Source organism: Neovison vison, chromosome X, assembly GCF_020171115.1.
Source record: "Neovison vison isolate M4711 chromosome X, ASM_NN_V1, whole genome shotgun sequence".
NCBI lineage: Eukaryota > Metazoa > Chordata > Mammalia > Carnivora > Mustelidae > Neogale > Neogale vison.
This window is the reverse complement of record NC_058105.1, coordinates 104,616,199-104,643,461: the sequence shown is the minus strand read 5'-3', so window position 1 is coordinate 104,643,461 and position 27,263 is coordinate 104,616,199. Positions and strand designations below refer to the sequence as shown.

General features: G+C 37.0%; 1 protein-coding gene across 7 annotated transcripts in view; it reads right to left on the bottom strand.

The window, feature by feature from the left end:
- DMD (dystrophin) overlaps window positions 1-27,263 on the bottom strand; it is a 1,990,807-nt gene that overhangs the window by 547,601 nt on the left and 1,415,943 nt on the right. For all 7 annotated transcript variants that reach the window (XM_044235639.1, XM_044235638.1, XM_044235634.1 and 4 more), the window contains one exon: window positions 2,179-2,390. In XM_044235639.1, coding sequence (XP_044091574.1) covers window positions 2,179-2,390 — 212 coding nt within the window. The remainder of the gene's footprint in view (window positions 1-2,178; window positions 2,391-27,263) is intronic.

Below are 27,263 nucleotides of genomic sequence, written 5' to 3'. Positions count from 1 at the left end.
AAGAAAATCCTAGTGGCAGCAAGCATCTTGTGAAAGACATAGCTGCTTCCAACAGAAGTAATGATGAGTCTGTAAAATCCTATGTGACTTTCTAACATTCCTGTCATATGAACAAAAATCTTATCCTCATAGCAGCACAGCTCCTTTGGAAGTAGCTATGGCTGAGGCTGGCTACAAGCTCATTAGCTCACTATTCCCATTTACTCTTCCTGATGTTAAGATGGGAACATGTTCTGATCAATGGGAGGTGGGTGATGCACATAATCTCCAGGCCTGTCCATAGAACCCCATGGATAAACTGGTCACATTCTCTCTTACTCTCCTGCAGTGACTGTGGGCAGCCCTAAGTTTAAGATGATAGTATCACAAAACTGGAAAATCCTGGATTCCTTAAGTCCCTATTTATGAAAGGGCTCTCAGGAAGCGCTCGTCAACCTCCACTGGAATTCATCTTTATTATATTAAACTATTGAGATTTCAGGTTTTTTTTTCAAATAAACCTAGCATAAATACATATGCCATGCAGCTCAGCACAGCCTAAACACTGACTCATTTAGAAATGGAAGTCACTTCATCCAAGAAAACCACAATATAATTTTTTTTCCTCAGATGACATAGCTAACTTGTGATTCAGCTGATTGTTTAGCAGAAGGCCTTTTTACACCAGGAAAAAAATTTATAGAGGGTTTTAATAAAATACTCAATCTAATCATATTCTCACTGTGTTACTTCTCTGTTTAGCATTTAAGGTCTTTCCCAATTGACCCAGAACTATGAGGTCTGAAAGAATAAAAAGCATGTATGGCACCAGGCATGATGCTTGATAAAACATAGTGAACAAATATTATTTCCTTTCCCTTTTCTCCTTCTTTTATCACAATGAGTTCTACACTCTGAATTGGACAGATATATGATGGAGTTTTTGGGGAAAAGAAGAAGAGAAGGAAAAGAATGAAGTAGGGAAATTGGTCTGAAGATCAAAGACCTGGAGGAGAAGGTAAGAAGACCCCTCATCCTTGCCTTATCTTTACACTTTCTCTCCCTTCTCCATTCAGGGCTTTACTTAGGAAGGAAAGGACCAATTACTTTTACTAGGAAGGAATTAATTCCAAATGACTGATTTTATGCTATCACACAAGTATATATATCAACTATGAAGTGATCTCAAAAGATGGTGTAATGTGAAAACCAGTCTATGATAGCCGGATTAAATAAAATTAATTTTAAGACTGATATTGGCGATGAGTTTTCCTCTAATCTCTATTTTGGCTACTATGAGCCTGCAATTGCACTACTGGGTATTTACCCCAAAGATACAGATGTAGTGAAAAGAAGGGCCACCTGTACCCCAATGTTCATGGCAGCAATGGCCACAGTCACCAAACTGTGGAAAGAACCAAGATGCCCTTCAACGGAAGAATGGATAAGGAAGATGTGGTCCATATACACTATGGAGTATTATGCCTCCATCGGAAAGGATGAATACCCAACTTTTGTATCAACATGGAGGGGACTGGAAGAGATTATGCTGAGTGAAGTAAGTCAAGCAGAGAGACTCAATTATCATATGGTTTCACTTACTTGTGGAACATAAGAAATAACACCGAGGACATTGGGAGATGGAGAGGAGAAGGGAGTTGGCGGAAATTGGAGAGGGAGATGAACCATGAGAGACTATGGACTCTGAAAAACAATCTGAGGGTTTTGAAGGGGTGGGGGGTGGGAGGTTGGGGGAGCCAGGTGGTGGGTATTATGGAGGGCACGGATTGTATGGAGCAGTGGGTGTGGTGCATAAACAATGAATTCTGTTACACTGAAAAGAAATTAAATTTAAAAGGCCTACTGTTCATTTCTGCTTAAATCTAGTTTCCTTTTAATAAATTTACATTAAAAATCATTAAATTTAGGGGCGCCTGAGTGGCTCAGTGGGTTAAAGCCTCTGCCTTTGGCTCAGGTCATGATCCCAGCATCGTGGGATCGAGCCCCGCATCGGGCTCTCTGCTCAGTGGGGAGCCTGCTTCCTTCTCTTTCTCTCTGCCTGCCTCTCTGCATATTTGTGATTTGTCAAATAAGTAAATAAATAAAATCTTTTAAAAAATCATTAAATTTTAATCTACAGTTATAATTTTATCCAGTATAACTGGCATTTTATTTTAAGAACATAATCATGATACCAACCTTGGTTTCTGTGATTTTCTTTTGGATTGCATCCATTGTGTAGGGAGCCTCCTTCCACGACTCGAGCTTGGCTCTGGCCTGTCCCAACACCTGCTCAGCCTCTTCTTTAGCTTCTAGCCATTGTGTTGAATCCTTTAACATTTCATTCAACTGCTGTCTCCGGTTCTGAAGGTGTTCCTGTACTTCATCCCACTGACTCTGAATTCTTTCAACTGAAATAGAAGGAAAAATGAATATATAGGAGTAAATGCTAGCCTGGAGAAGACCTTTGAAACTTAACCTTCAAAGATGATCTCACTTTTCACATTATTTATTTAAAAAATCCTTCATTGTATTACAGATAGGATAATGGACAATAGAAATCCTCACTTTGTCCAATGGCAAACATGAAGTTAAGTTATCTTCCTTAAGGTAACCTAGAATATCAGTTGTGTATATAAAAATTTAACTCTCTCTATTCTCAATCCCCTGAGCCAAATATGAAAATCTTTTAGAAAGGTCCTAGAGCAGACTGCCTGAATCCCTCTGCCCTTACTGCTTCAGTCCCCAACAACCTGACTTCTGATATTATCACTGGCAGTTCATTCCTTGAAGGATTTGCAGTGCCACAAAGAATTCATTTTGCCACCTAAGTTTCAGGCTAGATATACCAGGGAATCGATGATTCCTGACATCCTACCTCCCAGGAGCATCCCAGAACCAAGGACTGATAGTACATATTGGGATATGAATATTTAAGCCTTACTCACTTCCCTACTGATATTTCCCTCAATTGCCAAAGAAACCACACACTCTGGTCTTCTTCTGGGGCAACCTAAGAGCAGATAGGCCTACTGTAAATTTTTTATAACAATATCTAAGAATTCATACTCGTTATATTCTGTAAGTAAGACAGGACTATACTGTCTTTTTTTGTATCATCTTTTTTTTTGTATCATTGTGAGTCAAAGATGGAGATGTTCTATAAATTCTGCTCTGAAGTACTTTATTTTATATTAAAAATAAACATGACCACATTGTTTTTATCTTTTATGGACCACATTATCTTTTCTTTAAGTTGCTTTCATAAAATAGAAATAATGTCTTGGAAAATAAGTAATAAACCCGCTATCAACTTTATCCCTTAAGCAAAACCTGACATTCTAGATTTTTCTTGAGGTCTCAATGAATACCATGTATAATTGGTTACTAACTTCTCTCACATAGGACTCCTTCCCACTTTTCATATATTCCTACTGCAAAGCTCTATCATTTTTTTGCCACATGTTTGTAGTAGACTTTATAGCCCCCTGTCTCAAGTCTCAGTTTTGTAATGCAACCTCCACACTACAGAGAGAGTAATAATGAACATAAATCTGATCATCCCACTCCTTCATTTAAACCCTTCAATGTCTCCCCACTGTCTTCTGGAGTACCTTAGCTTGATATGCATTTTCCTCTGATCTGGCCTGGATAATCTGAAAGATTTATTTATAAAGGATTAAGTTACAACATAACCCGGATGTAGGAAAATCACCAAAGAGAACACAAGGTATTGGGTCTTGCGGCAGTAGAGCTGTTACTATATCTAGGACCAGAAAATCAGGGGAGGGAAAAGTAGCCAGAAGCTGAGAAGGACAAGGAGAATCCACCTTGAGAAGCTCAGTAACCTTTTGCCAAGGGACACCATTGGCCTGAGGCAACTCCACTAGGGAGAACCAGGAGAATAAATATCCTGATCTCACTTTGTCCTCTCTCTCCTTGGGGTAAACCAACTGGAAGCCAGAGGGCATGTGAGTCCAGTGATGACATAGATCAGCCCCTCGGAGTAGAGGCCAAAGAAGAAAAGGATGAAGAGGGGGGTATGGATAGACAAATAAAATGTACACAGCACAATACTGTAAAATTATGCTGCATGATGTAAATTTAGTCCTTCTTCATTGACCCTATTGTTGCCCCCATAAAGTTAAGAGTTAAAGAAGTAGTTGAGATTTTCTGAAAATAAGGATGAAAACTAGACAAACCCTAGAAGACTAGTGGTTGTGACATGAAATCAAGAATCTGGTACCTAAAACAGGTAAAACCAGGTGAGTGGCATTCATCATAAATGACTATTTTGGGGAGTTCATTTCTGTTTGGGTGCTTGCTTGTTATTGCAAAACCCGTCAACATACTATATTCCAACTTGAGTTAACACACGGACCTCTGTTTAAAGGTCAGTCTCTCTATATATTCTTTGAGCACCCTTCTTTATTGTTTGTTTCATTGTTGTTATTGCCCCACAGGTAGTATGGCATCTATTTAAGGTAAGATTTACAGTGATTAATTAGTCTTCTATTTAATCTTTAGTTCACAAAATTAATAGTATAAATACTATTAGAAGAATGCTGTTTAAAATATGTCTTTACATATTCTGAAATAATTCCCTGTCAGTCATAGAAATAACTGATATTCCAATCACATACCATTTTTTCAACTTATCATGGCCAGTTATTTTACTCTGCATAGTTGGTACCTTTTTTCTTAGCCCATTTTTATATACTACACGTATATGAAAATAATAAAATTGGCTTTCCTTAAAAAAAATCTCTGATCCCAATTTGCTTTTGCATCAATCAGCCTTGATTAGTGATATTTTATTATGCTAGCAAACTTTTTTGATATAAATATGGTAAGCCATTTGCATTCATGCCGGTGAATATTTCCTACATCTTATAGTTCATAGAGTAGACATAATCTTTATATTTAAGAAGTCCATCATAGGAGAAAAAAAAAAGAAATCCATCATAGGAGAAAAAATTAAGATAGTTCTTCCTATTATGTGAGTATGTGTCTCTTCACTGTGGCAAGAGGAGTAAACTTCATAGCCCAGATCATTGTTTCAGACAAATATACAATTTGAGTGCTTGTTCAGTCAGAATGACAAAAGTACTCATCCCAAAGGGGTCATGTGTATGTAATGTAGTAAGGAAAACTGGTTCATTGGTGTATGTATCCCACTAAGGGTGTGCTTTCTCATCCTTGACCTTCAACTGTACATAATCATCAGATAATATTTAACTAAATACAATTACAGGCTACAGACTCACTCAACAATCCATCTACCCCTCCCAGCACACCTACCTGTCAATCCATTCATCTAGCCTGCCAGTCACCATTTTATTTACCATCTACCAGATAACCAGGCATTATGCTTAGCAGTAGGGAAACAAAGGAGTCAAGACAGATTCCCTGGTTTCTGGTTGGTGCCTGTCAGATAAAGGCGTCATTCAGTATCTACCCAAAGAAAAAGGATGAACAACATTTCAGGAAAAAGATAATGAATTCCATTTTGGACCTATTCAGTGGGAGGTTTTAAGAATCGTCTACATAGGATTATCATTTTAATCACTTGGACTGAAGGGATAATGGTATAGCTGTGTATTTGGGGAGAGAGAGAAATCCAGGGTTAGAAATTACTACAGAGAAGTAATGAAAGCCTCAATGAGTTCTCACTGACATGGTATGTAGATTGAACAGAACATAAAGGTAAGATGAAGTCCTAGAAATACAACACATAAAGACAGAATGAAGCAAAAGTAGCTAATAAGATGAATGAATAGCTAGCAAAGTAGGAGGAAAGCCTGAAAAATATACTTTCATAAAAACATGGACAAGAATTGCAAAAACTCAAAAGTGGTTAATACTGTTTTTTAAAAGATTTTATGTATTTATTTGACAGAGAGAGATCACAAGTAGGCAGAGAGGCAGGCAGAGAGAGAGGAAGGGAGGCAGTCTCCCTGCTGAGTAGAGAGCCCGATGTGGGGCTTGATCCCAGGACCCTGGGATCATGACCTGAGCCAAAGAAAGAGGCCTTTAACCCACTGAGCCACCCATGTGCCCCTGGTTAATACTCTGAAAAGCCATAAATGTCATGCCAGATAATAAAAGCCATAATAATTAACATTTATTTGAATATCTATACTGCTTAAAACTCTGTTTTAAGTTCTGTATGAGTGTTAATTTATTTAATCATTATGATGATCTTATGAGGTGGTTATCATTGTTTATGCTGCTGCTGTTGCTACTTCTCATTGAACAAAGGAAGAAATAGACTGCATTAATGAATTGACATAAGGTCATACAGATAGTGAGTGGGAGAGCTAACACTTGGACCCAAATAGTCAGACTCCCCAAAGCCCATGCCAAAAGTATCCATTGGATTTGACCACATGGAATTCCCTCAAGACCATACAAAAGATAATCTTAGTGGAGTGGTGGAAATCTTACTATAAGGAATTGACAAATGAATCAGCCAATGATAAATGAGAGTTGGAAGATAATTACCCTTTGTGGATGACAACTGTGAGGTGCATTTTTCACTGCATCCCAGAGTTCACTCATCAGGGTTGAACTCAAGTTGCCCATAGCAATAACCTGCTTGATAATTGGCTCAATTATTGGCTTCTTTCCCTGTTTTGCTGTGCCACTCTCTTACTGGCATTTCATGGGATCACCTTACAAATAAAACACTTTCACTCAAATCACTGTTTCAAGGTCATCCTTCTGAGGGAAGCTAGTCTAAGTTAGATTTTTATTCATTTAATAAAAAAAAAAAACAACCCTTAGTGCACAGCCCAGTGCTTGGTGCCTGGTATACTTTCAGTAACTGTCTGTCAGATGAATTGTACATGTAGACTATTTTAATTATCCATACTTTCTTTTTATAATGATGTAAAAATGCCAGTTTCAAAGTTAACTCTTGCTCAGGACCTTGAGTCTTTCTTCTTTAAAATGAGTCACTGTCTCTTCGTTGCATTTCAAGTTTACATAAATTGAACACTGGTTGAAGAATTATGCTCATCATCACTTGTCATCAGGAAAGTTCAAATCAAAACTACAAAGAGCACCTCACACCTATCAGAATGGCGAAAATCAACAGCACAAGAAACAACAGGTGTTAGTCAGGATGCAGAGAAAAAGGAACCCTCATGCACTGTTGGTGGGAATGCAAAGTGGTATGGCCACTCTGGAAAACAGTACAGAGTTCCTCAAAAAGTTAAAATTAGAACTCCCTTATGACCTAGCAATGGCACTGCTGGGGATTTACCCAAAGGATACAAAAGCATTAATTCAAAGGGATACATACACCCTTATGTTTATGGCAGCATTATTTACAATAGGCAAACTATAGAAGCAGCCTAAGTGTCCATTGACTGATGAATGGACAAAGAAGAGGTGAGATCTATCTATCTATCTATCTAGATATATAGATATATATCACTCAGCCATAAAAAATAATGAAATCTTGCCATTTGTAATGACATGGATGGATACAGAGAGTATAATGCTAAGCTAAATAAGTCAAGAAAGACAAATACCATATGACTTCACTCATACGTGGAATTTAAGGAATGGAAAAAACAAGCAAAAGGGGAAAAAACAAAAGAGACAGAGATACAAAGCAAGAAACAGACAATAAAGGATAATCTGACAGTTACTGGAGGGGAAAGGTTGGGGGGAATAGGTGAAACAGGTGATGGAGATTAAGGGGTACACTTGTGATGAGCACTAGGTATTGTATGGAAGTGCCGAATTACTATATTGTACACCTGAAACTAATATAACACTGTATACTAGCTAACCTGAATTAAAATAAATACTTAAAAAAAAAGAATTGCATATTTTCCTCTTTATTTTCCATGATCTCTATTTTAAGCAAAATAAGTATTTTCTGGGCACCCATTGTTTTTGATTTAATGCCTCTGCATCAATCATATTTTTTGTTAGAGAACATCTTCAATATCATATTTACTAGTAGAATATTCTCATCTGATTAAAAAAATCCATAAATTAAAAAGTATTTTGGTATGTGAGGGGAATTCTTGTGAGCCAAAAATAATTCATGATCTTTCTTTCTCTAATATTCTTAAAATAGACAGTGGGTCAGAGAGAATCTGTTGGCATGTCTTTTTGCCTCAGTATGTACTTTTAATTAAATATAGATGGCGTAATATAGAATATATGTATATATCAGATAAGGATTTTTTTCTTTATCTTTGAACTGTTTATTGTTTTGGTTTTTGTTTTCTTTTCCTTGCCCTTCCTTCACATTTGTTTTCTTGCCTTTGAATAGCTAAAATTAACTTTCCCTAATTTCCTTTTTCTTTCAAAAATTGTGTTATGTTAGTCACCATATAGAATTCAGATAAGGATATTTTTATGGGTATTTTCAAATCTTAAAACATAGTGAGCTTCAGAAGCTAATAACAACAATAAAATATTATATTGTTATTAACATAAGTACAAAGAGATGAATGCTAGAAAGACAGTAAACAGAAGTATCGACCCTTGTGAAATAAATACCCATATGTGAAAATATATTTTGCAGAGCAGAAATTATGGAGAAACTATTTCCTTTACAAAAGAATTCACCATAAGATTTATTTAAATAGTCAACTTGTCAGGTATATTTAAAATATTTGACTGGTGTTCCAGTCCCCGGTACTAAATTGGAAGCTTCCCCTAACTGGAAACTACCCAAATTCCCCTAACTGGAAACTACCCAAATTCCCCTCTACTGGAAAGTGGATAAATACGCTGTGGTATATTTACCAATATAATACTACCTAGCAACAAGAATAAAATATCTACAACTTATGCAATAGTATATATTAACCTCACAAACATAATGTTGAGTGAAAGAAGCCAGCCAAAAACAAGGGCATACTGTTCTATTTCACTTATATAATATATAAAAAGAGGAAAAAGTAAGATGACTGCAGAAGTCAGGATAATGGTTATCCTCGTGGGACTGGTAGTCACTGAAAGAGACATGACAGATGCTTCAGAGTTCTGTATATTATTCTGTTTCTTGATTTGAGGGGTGTTTACACAGTTGTATTTAGTTTGTGCAAACCCACCAAGCTAAACATTTATAACATGTGCATTTTCCCTTATGTATATTGTACTCCAATAAAAATTTAATGAAGTATGATTTGACTTGTAAAATGTATTGTGCATACAACATTGGAGAATTCATCTTTTCAAAAGGGCTGCAACCTGTGAAATAAGCATCACTGGCAGATATTAATGATAATAAGAGATGCAATGGTTTTGTTAAGGATACATATAATTTAGGTCTTAGATTGGTGTGATAAAGAACATCTCAGAAATACTCATTGGCCAATGAACAAGACTAGACTCACAGAAACAGATCAGCACCTAGAGACTAATGAAGCAGCTATTTGGTTATTTAACTACAGAAACAAAGCACTGCAATTGAATGATACAGCTGTCCTAAGAGCAGACCTTGCAGGAGCATACACAGAAGAAAACTTCAGAAGTGTGATATATATTCCACTTTGTCAAGGAATTAAAGTAAACATAAAATCTGCAGATCATCAAAGAGAAGCTGCTGTTTTGGAGCTGGGCCATTGTGGTAGCTGGACGTCATATGGACCTGCTAATTGTCCATGCCTGGGCCAACAATTCAAACTACAGAATTTCATCACACTTGCAACACTGTACCCAGAATATTATTGATAGACCAAAGATATATTATGGCAGTGTACTTGGTCACTAGAGCCCATGCTGTTAGATTTACATTTATACCAGATTCATCTGACATGCAAAAGTGAAATGATAATAAAATATATGCATATAAACTCAGACAATCTGTGCATGTTGGTAATTGAAGAGCTACCCAAACGTGTGCATTTCTCCTTTCAAAGGGCCATCATGGAAAGCTTCTCAATTGATTTGTCCAGTAAGTAGATGCTGGATAAAGAAGGGAAATAAATAACCAATGCTAAGACTCACTATGACAGACTGGGACTCAGCATGTGTCCTGATTTACAGATCTCTAGAAGTGTCAAATTGGAAACTCAGCAATCATGTCAAGAACCACAATACCGCAGAGAAAGAAACAGTTCAGTTGATTGAGTACTAACCAATCTTTCACTTCATGTTTTTAAGCTAGCTATGTTTGATTATCGATATACATTCTTGAATGATATAAATTCCCACAACATCTCTCCTAGGGAAAAATGTTATTTACAAAAACGAAATGATTGCCTTTTTGAATATACATTTGTTGCTACAGAACAAAGAACAGCTCTGCTGCAATTTCTGCACTGAATTTATAGTCAGAGAATTAGAAGTTACTGTGACTAAGTTTTAGAAAGAAACATTGACTAGCAGTTAGTAATGGGTTATAGCCTTAGATTTGCGACGGAATTTAATTTGCAAAAGATACTTCACCACAACTTCAATTTCCTCAACTGCAAAACTGAAATAATGATGATTGTACAACCAAAGAATTGTTGTGAAGATAAAATTCAAATAAGAGCATAGAGGACAATAATGAACCAAGGTGTTCCTGCTTCTCCGTACAGAGACCAAACAATGGATTATAGTCATCAGCAAATATTTGTGATCAGCTTGGTGGAGCACACTGTGGATCTCAATGATTGCACAGGGTACTTTAATAATCCATGTAGAAGATACCAAACTGGTAGAGTGGATTCACAGGCAAATGGGTCAGAAATGGGTAAAGAATGGCAGAGATTTAACTATGGGCAACTGTAAGGAAAATGATTCCAATGGGAGTTAAGATAATGAGTTGTGATAGTTAAAGATGGGAAAGAGATGGGAGAATCGCAACAGACTGTTCCCTGAGGCTAAAATGTCAACAAAATGTTAGGGGGTGATCAAGAAGGGAACGAAAAAATAAAAGGAATAAAGAAACCACCATTATCCTACTCTTGTACTAAGTTAGGGTACATCTCTGCCTTGAGGAATGTGAGCGTACTTCGTTTGATATTCAAAGACTTGTAAGAAACCAGGTAAGTAAAAATAATAGTGACCAAAATTATAGGGAATATTAAGATTTATTTCATGTATTTCCACATGGCATTCAAACATGGTTCTTTAGAAGAATTATTTATAGTTAAGTTCTGCAAAGAATTTCAACTTAAACCCTTTAAGAAGAGGGAGAAACAAACACACTAACCCTGAAGTCAAATGTATCTAGTGTGAATGGACACTTGCTGTATTTAGGAACAGGACATGATGAATGTGGCTGCTATATAAACATGGGGGGAAAATGTCATTTCAGACCAAAAAGCTGGAAAGGGAAGGGAGTTATAGGCATGTGATTAAATCCTAGCCACTATGACTAATTTGAATTTCTGTTCCTTTTCTAAATCCTAAAAAGCTAGAATTCAGGAACAGCCAAACTTTATGTTTAAACTCATGGAAGACAGACCTAGTGTAAATGACCAAGTTAAAAATATTTTATAATATTAGTCTAACATTTAGGGTTAGTTTGAACATGGCAAAAATCAGTAATAATGTTATTTCACTACTAGTTTACTCTCTATAAAATAAGGATAACAATAACAAGAAGATTAATAATCTATTAAGATTGAGGAAATAATAAACACAAAGCACTGAGCAGCATGTCTGGCCCTTGCTCTCTATTATAGGGATGAAGAGGGACAACTATGTACTTTCATAACACCAATGAGGTTCTCAGATTTTTAAAAAAGATTTTATTTATTTATTTGTCAGAGAGAGAGAGAGAGCACAAGCAGCGGGAACAGCTGGCAGAGGGAGAAGCAGGCTCCCCACTGAGCAAGGAGCCCAATGTGGGACTTGATCCTAGGACCCTGGGATCATGACCTGAGCCAAAGGCAGATGCCTAACCGACTGAGCCACCGATGCATCCTGAAGTTCTCAGATTTTGAGACACAAAGCAAAAGTGAGCAGACTGGATGATCCCTGAGGTTCTTACGAGCTCTAATAGTCTGTGAAATACATGTTTCTTGATGTTTCTGTCAGAGCTAGAGGCTCACCTTACAAGTTTATTGGGAAGAACTCAGTCAGCTCAGTGACTGGATAGCAGAGAGAACATCTACAGCCATATGTCATTCCCCTGGATGCGCCATTGGTATGATTCAGCTTGACGATCTTAAATTCAGCCACGTTAAAATTCAGTTAAAATAAACTCAAGCCAACCTAAAAAAAAAAAGGTTCCTTTCTCTGGAAAAACTTTTTAAGTGAGGTGAAACTGATATATAACATGAGTTTCAGGTGTACAACACAATAATTCAATATTTGTACATTTTGTAAAACGATCACCTTAATAAGTCTAGTTAACATCCAAAAGTTCTTTCCTTTCTGGGGTGATAGTATTTTTCTGTATCTTGATAGAGGCATATGTCACACTACTGTACCCACCACCAACATTCACTGAATGGGACACATAAAACTTGTGCATTTAACTATGCAAATTTTGCCACAAGAAAACAAACAAACAACTATAAATGAATATTGAGCTCTAATTAATGAAATGCATGTTGAAGTGTTTGGGGGCAAAGGGTACTGATGTTTCCAAACTTAGAAATGCATCAAAAATTGTGTGTGTGGGAGGGTGAGGATTGATGGGAGAATAAAGGAATGAAGTGGTACAGCAGAATCTAGATGGTAAGTTCATGGGTATTCAGTGTAGGGTTCCTTCAGCTTTTCTGTGTATTTGAATTTTTCAGAATAAAATTTTAGATAAGATGCTCTCTCACAGCAAGCATGAAGCAGCATATTATTCAGGCAGCTTTCTAAGTCACTAAGACCACTTTTCAATTAAGAATAATACCATCTGTAGAATATATAAGTCTAAAATATAGTAAATAGCATTTCTAGAGTGGAAATGATGAAACATTTTGCTGAAAGTCATACCCAATGTATATGGTGAAGAGCTAGAAGTGGAATTCAGGCAGATCTCTTAATTTCATAATCAACAGACTGTCAGAGACCATATTACCTCATTTAAAGTATGCTGTACATTCTAACAGAGAAAAGGAGTCCTGTGAAAAAAAGCTCATTCTCCTATTGTGATTATAAACCATAGGTAAATGAGTGCTGATGCCCACTCTGAACTGAGTTAAGGTCAAAGGAGGACTGCATTTTGCCACCAGCTGGAGAGTCACAGATTATAATAAAATACCAACATCCAGTCATAATGAAACATGTAAACTATTTAAATATTAATTTTAAAAGGATATATTGAAATGTGGTATTATTTGATCATTAAAAGAAATTTCAAAAATGGCTTCCTTTGGCAGAGGGCACCTATTGGTTGAGATGAAAGTCTGATGGTGGAGAAAAAAGCTTGACCTACAGTTGTGAAAAATACTTCAGTGTATAATTGTCGGCCACTCACAAGACAGAAGAGAACTATCCAGGTGTGATAGTGACACAATATATCACTGGATGACCCATCTGTCCCACTGGGCCCAGCTGTCAACTAATTAAGTGCCAAATGTAGCAAATAAAGTACTAACAACTCAAAAGGGGTCAGCAAGAGTTCACTAAAATGGAGTAAAGGGGACCATTACAATTCCAGCACCATGGATTTATTACTGTGTCACTGGCATACAATGCACACAGCAAAACCCATTCATCACTGTACATTTCCACATCAAAACTGAAGCATTTGTTGGAATGAGAAAAATTTCAAAAAGATGTAGACTAAAAAAGGCATTTTTTTCCCCTGAACACACATTGAATTTCATCCCTATACCTTGTCACTCAAACTTTTATTTGACAAGTGCAGAAAATGCAAGTTATACTTGTGAAGCAAAGAGGGCTCACTTCTCTCTTTACAAGCACATGCCACAGTATAGCCATTCAAGTTTAGGAATAAAAATAAATATAAAACAATTCTTTGAAAAAAAAAACAAAACACTGGGCTATGAAGCAAAATGCCAGATCCTATCCATTGGATGAGCAGTCTGTATTTCTCATCTTATGTCCTCTCTAGAGGTATGAGTGTCTCTCTCCTACCCATGCCTAATTACCTCCCTATACTCAGTCTGCCAATTTCTTCTGCCTCCTAAAAGAAGCGGTTCAATTTTTCACCCACCCTGTATCTTCACTTAGTCCAGAACCTCATCTAAAAAGAAAACAACAAACAAATGAGTTTTGCTTTTGGCCCTAACACCACATCTGGCCAAGCTGATGTCTTCCCTCAGAGGAGAATGGTTTATGCAGGCACTACCGAGGGCATGGCCTGTGTACCAGCAGTATCCGCATTACCTGTGAGCTTGCAAGGAATGCAGTATCTTGGGCTTCTACTCAAAACCTAACTGATCAGATTCTACATGTTTAAGCCAGATTCCAGGGGTGATTTGTGTGCACATTAAAATTTGAGAAGTGCTAGTCAATACGCACTATTTCCACTTTCACACTTCAGGTTCCTTTCTTAGTCACTACATTTTGACTCTTGCTACTGCAATTGTAGATAATAGCTGAAATTGAAATTGCCATTGGAATTGTTGTAGATAGTAGCTATGACATTCAAGTCATTACCAAGTTAGAGATTCTGAAGTCTTTATTTTGGCAGACTTCCCTTCAGTACTTGTCCTCATTGATAAGACCTCCTTGAAACCTTCTTTCAATCAACATGGCATGGAATCTACTACACCTTTCTGGCTGCTCCTTATCCTCCTCAGCTCATCTCTTAAATGTCACTATTCCCTACAAGTCTCTTTTTGATCTTTTCTTCTTATCACTGGATGTTTTCTCTCCCTGGTGAGTTCATCTCTTTATATCACTTCATTTGCCACCTTTACAGTGATCATAGTCAAACTCCCTACCAAACTCCATATCCTCAGAGTCAAGCATCTACTAAATCCATTTTAAATATGCAGTGTATCCAAAACTTGATCACATCATCTTCACCCTTCTCCCCCAGTCACTGACACACATCTGCACCTCTACCTTGTCATTCAAAGAAAAACATACAAATCATCCCTGATTTCTCTTTCTTCCTTATCCTTTAGCCAAGATACCAAGTCATTCATTCAACCTCCTTAATCGCCCTTCTAACCTCTCTATCATCCAGCTGTCACTTCCCCAGACTGTTTTTAATTAAAAGCCTCTGACACACTCTCTTATTTACTGAATCATAACCTTGTCTGCACAATCGAATCAACCAGGGTGCTTTGAAAAATACCAATGTCTCTGCCCTAATCCCAAAGCTTTTTATGTCATTGGTTTGGGGTGGAGTCCAGGCACTGGCATTTTTCTAAAGGCCCCTGCTGCCCCTAGTGATTCTAATGTTCAGCTAGAAAAGCACTGCTCCAACACTGGCCTTCTGCCCTCCATGTTAATCTTCAGCACTTTTGTCAGAGAAGACTTTTGAAGATGGAAAACCGGAGTCTGTCATCATTTATTAAATTGCTCTGAAGTCACCCTTTCACTGCTCTAAGAATATAATGCAAATTCCCTACCTTACTTATAAGACCTTTTCCAGCTTCTTGACTTCTACTGCCTGTTGGAACCTTAGAGTCTAGCCTTACAGCTACACACGAGTCTGCTACATGTGTGATGTGACCCACGTCCCACATGCATCTGCGCACAGATTATTCTCTATCCTCATCCACTCACAACAGTTGGCTCGGAGGCCACTATCATTTGTCATTTTTTCCTGACTGTTCTTTTCCGCTCCACCAAGCCTTGTTTCTTGGGTTTGGGTGAGGGACCCCGCAACATGGTTTCTAGAGCACCTGGTTCTTTTCTCTGCACATAGCAATTACACTACTGGGCAATTATCTGTTTTTTTTGTCTATCTTACCCACTGCAAGTCTAATCAGCACTGTAAGGTACCGATTTCAAGAGAGGAAATGTATTTTTAAATTCAGGGTCCAGCCCAAATTTGGCACATAGGAAGGTAGAAATAAATGTGTGGAAAGGGCAAACACAACTCTTACATCATAAATGAGAATTTCTGCACTACTGCAAAAGCAAAATTGTCACCAACGTATCAACGAACAATGCATATATTTACACAATGTTATGAAAATAATGTCCATGTTCAAAGTTTTTCAGACTTTGTGAGAGTGAGACTTCTGTACTAAAGGGAAAAGAGGAACTGAGTTATTGAAGTATAGTCTCAGCTGATCCCTTTCAAATACCTCTCGAGAAAAGCAAAATGTAAGATCAAAAATAAATAAAGATCACTCAATTCTGGTTCATTTAACATATATCCTGTTAAATACAGGATCGGTGATTATAAAGTACTTTTTAGACTAGAGGAGGAGGAGGAGTATAAACTGATAGGCCGAAATATAAGTGTACGAAGACTCAAATTGCCCTTCCCGGGCCTCATTTTGAGATAATCTTTGCTTATTTAAACTGCAGTAACTCATAAATGTTACAACAAATAATGTGAAATAGGGGGAGATGAAAAATAACTCTTCCTATTCTAACAATCCCAATTCAAATGACAAAATAGTTTCACAGAAAACATGTAAATTGGCTTTGAACATTAGAATGGCAATTCCTAAAATGGTAAAGCAGCTCTTAAAACGAAATGCTTGAGTTCATAAGAAAAAACCACCACGAATCTGTATACAACCCCCACTATTTCCATTTACGTCTGGGTAAGTCATAAGTATACATCCGGAGAAGAAAAACCCAAGAGAGAGACAATACCTTGGTGAAACATATGGCTAAGAAATACAGGAACAGAACAGTGTAATTGCTTTAATTTTAGAAGGAAATCTTCTTAAATAGAATTTCCATAGTAAAAGAAGAAATAGAGGAATTTTAAACGAGGTAATCTATGTGAAAAGTGCTTTATAAACCACAAAGCTTCAGCAAACATTAGGTACTATTATTATTTTTTTAAAAAATGAGATATAGCAGAGCACTGTGCCTATACTATTCACAGCAAAGAAACATATTCCTTTACAAACATAAAATGGACACCTTTTAACAAAAACAAAAAGAAAGGCATACAAACATTGCCAGAACTGTATATCACACAAGATTATACTTTTGTTCTGGTAAGTTCTTATAAAGAGCCATTTGATTGTATGATATGAATTTATTTTTATACATTTATTCATTTATTTATCCCTTTGTCTCTCCATTCATTCCTACAAGCTTTTTCTTCATAATCTATTATGTGCTTGAGATTAAGTTAGTGTGTATTCAAAACCAAAGCTGTATAAAGGAGTAATACATATTTTATAAGTAAACTGCCTTTTTGAACATTCACATACATTTGGAATCTGTGTCTTTATGACAGAATCCACTTATTTGAATGCATCATCCATCAGAAAGAAATAAAGAGGAGATTTCCATAGCTCCCACTGGCCTTTTGAATTATGGTAAGGATTCTGCTCTTTAGTCTCCGTGCGGTGGGAACCCACTGAAAAGGTTGCATGCAGAGAAGTGACACATCTGATCTGGGTGTGAAAAGATTAGTCAGGCTGTCAATTAGAGAATATATTGGGGGAGGGGCAGGAAAAGATGCAGAAAAATAGAGCAACAAGCTAGGACAGGTGTCCAGGCATAGCCTGATGGTCATCGGTAGACTGAAAGATAAGAATAAATTAGTAAAATATTTAGAAGATTAAATGTACAGGACTTTGCCTAAACTCTTCCTTCTGTATAGAATGCTTTGTCTGTACACGACAGGTACTTCATGTACCTACCTTTGAGGGGAAATGAATGGGATCATATTAACCTTGCAATTCTTTCAGGGTGTCTCAGAAGATCTGACCCTGTCATGGAATGGCTTTTCCCCCTTCCAGAAAAAGATGGAACTAATAGTCTTTAACCATGGTGACTGTTTTTCAACAAGGTATGCCTAAGTCACTGTGCCTCTTTTAGAATACAGGTTACATGTAATGTCTGCAGAGTCTTTCCTTCAAGACCCTTTGCTGGGAAATCTTATTTGCTTGAATTTTTTTTTTGGCTTTACTTTGAATCATTTGCAGATAAATAAGAGAGAGAGAGCAATTCCCTTTTGTACCCCAAAATGGTGAAAAAAAAACCTTGCTGGTGGACATCAACATGGATCTGCAATTTTACTTTAAATGTGAGTTCTTAATAATCCCCCAGAGAAAAAGTAGAGTACATAGTTTGCCATATGGAATGCATCAACCAGGTGAGAGGTCAGAGGTGTCACCATGAGAGGTTCCATTCACATAGTGAGGAAGAAAAGAAACCAGGAGTGTAAGGAACAAAGGCACAGTCTTGGGAGAAAGGCGGACAAAGGGCAGGAAAATGAGATGAGGGATTTGGGAAAGTTTACATTGTCCCTATGCTCAAGGCAAAGGCTCCAGGGATGTACCATGAGAGGTGGTCTCTAGACTAAGCAAAGTGAACCTCTTGGGTAATCACTGATAGCTTCATGGAAGTCCTTAGAACATAGGCCAGAAGAGCTTAGATATAAAAGGAAATGACAGAAATGTTTACAGAATTCACTTTGGCAGTTAAAGAAGCAAAATCAGACAGGAAACTTAAGGGATATGAGCTGCCTCACTGTGGGAGCCAAGATTTAGAAGGAGTAGGGAACAAGAAAGTAGATGGTTAGGCAAAATAGAGGAAGCCAAGTTAGCTAATGAGTAGGAAATTTCCACTTGAAACTGAATTTATGATACAAAAGTATTGTTAAAATGAAAAATTTTATAAAATGACTCGATGAGAAGATTCCACTCATCAACCAGCCAGGGTAAAATACAGACTTGTATCCCATCATTCCATATTTATACTCTTAATCTGATTTTTAGAAGGAGCTTATTACTGGTGAAATCTCTATTTTCTTTCCCCTGAATTCTGCCATCCTTCCTGTTTTTTTTTAAAACCATTTCTACACAAACTACTCCCCTACTCTCTTTCACTCTCTTTGACTTAATCATCATTCCCCTTGTCTCCATTCAGATTCTTTCATTTTCCTATATTCCCGAGTCCACTTGAAAGCACTATGTGTAACTGGTGTCAATGGGAAGTTCCAGCTTGGAACAAACTTATCATTATGTGAGTCCCCATAGGAAAAACTAACGTTGACTCCAATGACAAGGAGGTTCTCAACCATTTTTCTTGGCTGATGAGCAGGTACACTACTGTTCTTGAAAATTAGGAATAATCATGCTATGAAACAGCAGAAAGCACATACACTGACTAATATGTTAGCTGCAAATTTGTATACTGATGTTCTCAGTCTGAATACAGTTTAGGTAAGAGGTCAATCCTTAGGCATTTTTGTACACACAGATAAAATATGTTCAGTTTTCCTAAAATACGTGTTAGCAAGGGGTTCAGAATAAAGTCAGTATAGTCATTTTCCCCAAACAAAAGACATGTGATGAAACTTCCATGCTGCCAGTTCCAGTGGTTTCACTGACCTTCTCATGTCATTGCTTCATTTTTTTGCATCTTTTTATTTTTTCTATACTTAATCTCTGTCTCTTGCTGCTTAATAAGCTAGCTGTTTTTGGGAACGTAATGAAAGGGTGTTTTTTTTTGTTGTTGTTTGTTTTGTTTTGTTTTTGCCTTCCCTTAGTCCAAACCTTCCTAAATAGCTGCTTCATTACTCTATTCACTTTGAACATTAAAAAAACTAAAACAAAAAAGAAAAAACAAAGCTGAAACAGGTAATGGGAGAGGTTCATGAAAATCTCTATCCAGAACATCATCATCCTAATTGGTATATTACCTGCTGTGCTGAATAATTCTCCCACTCATCTTAGGGGATTTTTGTGTGTGTGTGTGTGTCTGTGTGTGTGTATGCAGTTTTTTTTTTTAAGCCTTAAAAACGAAAACTTCTTTGTGGTGAAAACTAACCAACAATGAGAAAATGCTATAGGATTTTAAAAAATAGCTTCAGCAATGATCCCAGAAGCCTCAGAGGCCTCTGTATAATTGTCAGACTGGAGAAAATGATCCACAAGGGACCACGTGTTTGCAAGGTTTTTGTTCGCATTTTGCCAACCACAGCGTGACTCTGAATTCAGGATGCTAAGCTCACGTCTCTCCTCAATTGTCTCTGAAAGAAAACTAAAGAAATCAACCATGATTAAAAGAAAAGACCTACACAGAAGTAGATGGTGGAAAAGATATAAAGTTCAGGAGAAAGTTTCATGAAAGTTGTTCTAACTTGTGTTCCAAAGTGATATTTTCCTGATGATGGGCAAAAAATGCAAATTCTTACATACTTACAATTATCAAAAAATGTCCCATCATTAATATTATTCCTAAAAATAGATAAATGCTTATATTTCAGGTTCCTGAAAAAAAATGGAGTAACATTAAGTACGTGCATTTACACATTGCTTTTGAAACACCTGAGGTCTATTAAAAAAAAAAAAAAAAGTACTTACTCTGTTCCTACCTCAAATCTCCTGAACCAGAATCTTCAGGCTCTTAGGCAAGCACATGTGTTCACAAGAGACACTACAGTGCCCCAAGGAGATGAAGGTTTGTTCTTGAGGAACAAAAATTCTTACTATCTATAAGGGTTACAATTGTTTGTGACTCTCCAAAGGGTCACAACATAAACAGATTGCAAAGCATATCTGTTGGATTAAGCTGATTAGAAAGAAGTCTAAAAGGGCTTCTTAGAAGTTAATGATGAAGAAAAGGTTGAGAAACTATACAGTGTAATATATTTTAAAATACTTTCTGCACATAAAACATGTAATTTTTTGAATGGAATTGGGAAAACACAGATAGACAGAAAGACAAAAAAAAAAAGAGTTCACTTGTATTTCCCCAAGTTGACAGCTGTTAAACATTTGGGGGTATAACCTCCAGTTTTCATTTGTCTTGCTGGCTTCTCTTTCTTTTTCTTTTGTACAAAATTAGGCTCACATGGCATAAGTAATTTTGCATCCTACTTTTGCACACTTAGCCATGTAATCACTCATTCCTTATGCTATTAAATACTTTTTAAAATGACTTCTAATAAACACTGTGATCCTTTAACGACAAACTCACTCCAAACATTAAATGTTTGTATTTTAAAAAAAGACTTTATTTATTTATTTGACAGAGAGAGAGATCACTAGTAGGCAGAGAGGTTGGCAGAGAGAGAGGAGGAAGCAGTCTCCCTGCTGAGCAGAGAGCCCGATGTGGGGCTCAATCCCAGGACCCTGAGTCATGACCTGAGCTGAAGGCAGAGGCTTAACCCACTGAGCCACCCAGGTGACCCTAAATGTATATCTTTTTAGTATTAGGTAGAATTAGTATTAGTATAGTAATAGAAAGTATGAATTTTTAGATTGATCACTTTCCTGTGATAACCAAATTACAAGCTTAAAATAAGGCTATCCTGCCAATGTGGTAACCAGATTCACTGTTCAGTTCTTCTATCTCTGTGCCAACAATGCCATTTTACCTTTGTTCCTTTCATTCTGTGTCTCTGTTTCTGTTTGTCTGTCTCCCTTTTGAGGCTGTTTTTCAAATCAAACCTTCTGGAATGTCTGCTTATGAGTGTTATTTCTATCTATGCAGCTCTAAAGACAGTGAAATCAAGGACTGAGTACAGAGTGCAAAGAGTTTGTGACTAAGCCATAATGACAGCGTCTTTAAGGACACGGCACCTTCATTTTTACTTTAAGTAAAAATCCACTTATTTGTATTTATCCCAGCTCATTTGATTCTTCACCTTGCATTGTTTATGGGGCAATTGTACTTACTTACTTACTGCGATTACTAACTATAAATTAATTTAGGGAAAATAACTAAAGATTGAGAAAGAATTGAAACTTTTTCCTTTATTTATCTGGTTCAGGGGGTGGCTTTTATGTTAAAACCCTGTACTGAGCTGTAGAGTGCTCTCTCTGTGTGTGTGTGTGTGTGTGTGTGTGAGAGAGAGAGAGAGAGAGAGAGAGAGAGAGATTGAGAGAAGGAGGGAAGGAGGGAGGGAGGAACATTTGCATTCAGAGTCCTACTTCATTCAAGTTTATCATACTATTTTCAACTGAAAGCAAATTCTTCATGCTTCTAAACTATGTTTTCAAGAGTGTGTGTATTTCTTTGAAGTTTTAAACAACACACTTTTCTTACTATTTATATGTACACGTATCTATTTCCAGTTTATGCAGATGTCTATACAGCTCATCTACCAATCTCTACCTCTCTACGTACACGAGTTCAAAGAGGCTCTGAGTCCTACCATCCTAGAAATTCAGAAAAAGCCAGAAAAAAGGATTTTCTTCTGAAATAAAAATTAGAAAAAAAAAAAAACCCTGATAGATGATATTAGCCATCTGCAAAAAGAACCCAGCTGAGCTTTGGATAACTTCTTAAAATGCAGATTCCCAGGGCCCTTTTTATATCCCTATCATGTCAGAATTTCTTGGGGTAGGTGTCCAGGACTTGCCACTAGGGCAGGAAATCTTTGCACAGAGTTGTTTTGTCAGGGTTTTGGTGAGGAAGTACCCCAGGTCCATCAAGTGAACAATGAGTAGAAATGTGAAGCGAATGTGAAGCTCCAATTATTGGTTTACATGTACACAGCACACCTGAGTTTTGTGCTGCCTGTAACAGAGCTGGGGAGAGGGCAAAGTCAGTCTGTGTATGTGACGGGGGAAGACCTGTTGCATGGAATCTGGAAGCAAAGCCATGAAGGAAGTACTTGCTATTATGCCCTGGGTACCATCTGAGAGAAATGCTCTATTTCTCTAGTTGTATTTTAGAAATCACCTAGGATAGTAAAGGTGGGCATTTTATCTAGCTTCTCTCACTTAATGAACCATCTTTTAAAAAATACCTTATTACCCTTCCTCCAATTCTTTCATTACCACCAAATCTTGCAGTCTCTATTTTGGTCTTCTTTGTGAGCCCTCATTCGGGAGGGCACCCTGAGTAAATTATCATTATTAATTTTTCTGATGGGTTTATTTTATATTATAAAATCATAATTTTAAATTTATTGTTTCATCTCTCAAATGATTTATAAACCAATCTCTTGTCAGTTTGTGAAGCATGGGTCAGTCCCCTAGGCCCTGATCTACTAAACTATTAAATCTCAGAATCTACTAAACTATTAAAATCTGGTTGTTGGCTATGCAAAGCTGAGGACCAGACTTTAGATCTATGAAAACATACCATACATGCAATACAAACCCTATCAGTGACCTCCTTATAAGGATCTTCCTGAAATGATTTACATACTTAATGTTTAAAAAATTTCACACAGTGGATAATGAAAAACTAATCCATAAACCCGAGGGAAGAATGTGTATATTAAGATCAATTTCAAGTCTATGATATACATATCACTTTTTTTATTTGGTTGTAACTATATTCTGAACTTTCAGTCCTTTTTAAAAGATTTTATTTATTTAAGAGAGAGAGAAAGAGACAGAGAGAAAGAGATGGAGTACTAGCAGGAGGAGGGGCAGAGGAAGAAGGAAAAGAAGACTCCCCACTGAGCTAGGAGCCTGCCATGGGGCTCAGTCCTGGGACTCCAGGATCATGACCTGAGCTAAAGGCAGATGCTTAACCCACTGAGCCACCCAGGCACTCCTAACCTTTCAGTCATAACAGACATGAAGAATTCAGAAATCTTGGGCGCCTGGGTGGCTCAGTGGGTTAAGCCGCTGCCTTCGGCTCGGGTCATGATCTCAGGGTCTTGGGGTCAAGTCCCCTATCGGGCTCTCTGCTCGGCGGGGAGCCTGCTTCCCTCTCTCTCTCTCTCTCTCTCTGCTTGCCTCTCCATCTGCTTGTGATATCTCTCTGTCAAATAAATAAATAAAATCTTTAAAAAAATGAATTCAGAAATCTTTGACCAACATTAAGTCATAAAATTCTGGTTGACTGGCTACAGACCAAGAAATGTTTTTTTTTTTTTTTAAACCATGCCCTTTTAATATCTTTATAAAGTTCCTAGAATATATTTCTGTTATTCTCAAAATATTTCCTCAGGAGAATGTAGTAATATTCTGATCCACTTAATACAATCACTAGTTAAGTACAAATTAGTTTCCAAAACCAATCTGAAAACATGCTGTAGGAATATACATCTGCTGAAAGATGGTTTCCTTTTATGTTCCCCTTCCCATCTAAAAGTTATTAAGGAAAAGTCTGTTGCTATGGAAACATTCAATTTGGCACCATCTGTATTCAAAATTCAATTGCTTCCAGCCTTTAGCCAATCTCCGGTTTTTAATTGGCAGACCTTCCCAGAATGCTTTACAAATCTTCTAGGAAGCCAATCCGTGAAGCATGTCACAAAGTAAAGCATCAAGAAGGTTCACAATGCAAGCTTCACTCCATTATCTTAAGATCACACTTGTGCAGTCTCAAAGCATGGGGCCTTCTGATAATTACTTGGCATGGGGTTAATGCCTAAAATTTATTGCCAAGTTGCTTTTTTCTGTCTAATGGATTTCTCATTCAAAGAAAGTACTCATTTTACAAGTGACTTAAGTATTAAAAAGACCCTGAAAAGGAGCCCCAGTGGGAAACTTACATAGTGATACCCAGTTGAAATAGAAAACACATTTAGGAGAAAGAGTTAAGAATGTGTATTTTGTACTCAGCCAGATCTGAGTTCAAATATTAATTGGAATGCTTGTTAGCTACTCCACTTGAGCTTTCTAGGTCCCATTTTCCTCATCTGTAAAGATCTATTATGAGGACTATAAAGTATGCACTTCAGAGAAAATACATGCTTCACATACCCTGTAATGGCGATTGAAGATGTGCTGATCCACATGGTCTTGAAGACTATTCCTTTGGAATGTCAAGTGTTTGTTTATAATTATTGTTAGAATTTATAGGAGAGTTATCAAAGACAAATTGTCTGAAAGATTATTTTTAAGAATGGGGAGGATATGGATGGATCTTGGAGAAGTGTAAAGGCATTCAAAGTAAGAAAATTAAAAAAAATGTATGCACAGTTGTGGGTTGGATCGTGACATTTTGATGGGACAGAGAAGTAACTCACCATAATTAAGCACTGGCATAATTTCTTGGGAGACTCTTTCAGCCCACCATGTTATAATTATCCTATGTGATTAGTGCCCCACAGAGCCAACTAAAATCTTGTTCTGTAACACAACAGATTTGCTCTACCATTACTGTCCTACTGAATAGCCAACCCTCCTCTTCGGTAATAATCCTTAGAAGGCAACATTCCAGCTCTATTACTTACTGCTCCTAGGTTACCACATACTTTCAAAAATCCATGCCTTTGACTACTTGTCAATTTTAGTATTATAGAGATTTTTGTATTTATCCAGTTAAGCTATTTCAGTGGTAATTGACGGACTTTTTTAGTCAGACCAAAATATTACGAGTGTTACTCTCATTTATCCTACAGGATCCTACAGTTGTCAATTCTAGAAAAGCTTCATCAAACCCCTCTAGTGATATTTAACATCAGCCAGACGCAGCAAGCAAAAAGTCACATTTGTATTCTGACATAAATTCCTTTACGTTGTTTTCCCTTTAAAAAAAAAAATCTGTAAAAAGTGTAACTTGTATGTTAAATAATCAGGGTATATTGCATTTAAGCATAAAGACAGCTTTATCTGTCGTCCTTTCTCCCTTTAAATCCTTTCAGGGAGGTAGTTCTTCTCCAGCCCTGGGCGAAAATATGGGCAGGTTTCATGCCTTCTCATGTATTATCATTAAGGACTATAAGGTTCTATTGCCATTTTAACATATTAAAATTAGAATTTCCAGTCCAGCATGTTAATTAACACTTCAAACTTAATCCACATACACAACTTCTCCCCAGCTAGTGCAGGCTACAACTGGGCCAGGTCCCCGACCACCTTGAGTAGTGGGTATGGTGAACTTCCTCTCTCTTTCATTCTCCAGCTGCTCTTTCTCACCCTAACAGAGTTGAATGGGAATGGATGGAGGAGAGGGAAGGGGAACAGAAAGATCTTATCTGACTCAGTATTGTCACTGTTAGAATGTGACTTTTTGCTTGCTGTGTCTGGCTGATGTTAAATATCACTAGAGGGGTTTGATGAAGCTTTTCTAGACTTGACAACTGTAGGTACGCTTTCATTTGCCGTCCCGAATCCAGGTAAATGTTGTTTTGTATTTTGGTGGCAATCATTCCCAGGTGAGAAACTTGAAATCCAGTGACACACTCCTCCTAGTGGGCCTACAGAAACTCCTCTCTCTGAAAATGAGAATGTCAGCAACTCCCTTCGTAAATTGGGGGGCCATATGAGAAGGAGGGCACTCACAGAAGCATTTTCTCTGAAGAACCCTCATATTTTCCCCAAGTGACTCTTTTCTGGATCTCTATCCATTTTCTTTCAAAACATGCACTGTGGTGCTGTCTTGCATACCTCACTTTGGTGTCTGCTGTCTATAGGACCTTAGTATCCTTAGTTTAGACACTTCCAGTTTGGTATCTGCTTAAATGAAAGTGCATGTTAGGGCACTGTTAGACCAAAGTGCTCTAGTAGTGAAGACAGAAAGTAGAAGAAAGATTGTACTAGATGGTCTCTAAGGTCTCTTTTCCCCGAATTCTGTGACTCCAACATTTCTTCTCCTTGGAATGTATTTCTCTCAGCTGTAAGGTCCAGCTTCAGATTCTCTTCCATGATATATTCCACTATTACTTCAGGAGACAATAAACACATCATCTGAACCTATTTCATGCCAAGCACTGGCCTAGGTCCTGGAAAATCTGTGATGAAATAAAACAGTCTCTGCCCTCATGTAGCCAAGTCTCTTTCTCCTCTGCACATCCGTTTCCCTTCGCTTGTATCTTTCATTTATGTTTTGTTCTGGTAGCAAAGTTACTGTCTGTACACATCTGTCTCCCTTCACTATCAATTCTTTTACAAAAGGACTCATATTTTATTAACTTCTATACAACCCTTTCTCTCAATGGTCACTCAATACTTATTATTAAATGAAGCAATGAACAATGCATAAATGCATGGATGTATAGAAGGATGAATGGTTAAACTAAAAATCATAAATTCATATAATGTTTATGAAAATATTGCTTACATTTCTTCTATGGTGTGTATATATATTTATTTTATATATATATATATATATATCTCCTAACATTATCATAAATTTACAGCTTTTACTTAATAACAAACACTTTAATGGAAAAGACTATGTTATTGCTTTATTGGAGTACCATATAATTCCTGGACTCATACCTTACACACTGCAAGTACATAATCAAAATTTGATAAATAAATGTGTGAATGAAAATTTCAATATTCTAACTTGCATTTGCCCTTCATGTAATTTAAATATTAATGCAAACTGTTAAGTAAAAAGATTAGGTCAAGTTTAAAGTATAATTCAGCTATAGCTTTTGGGAAATGAGTAAAATAATC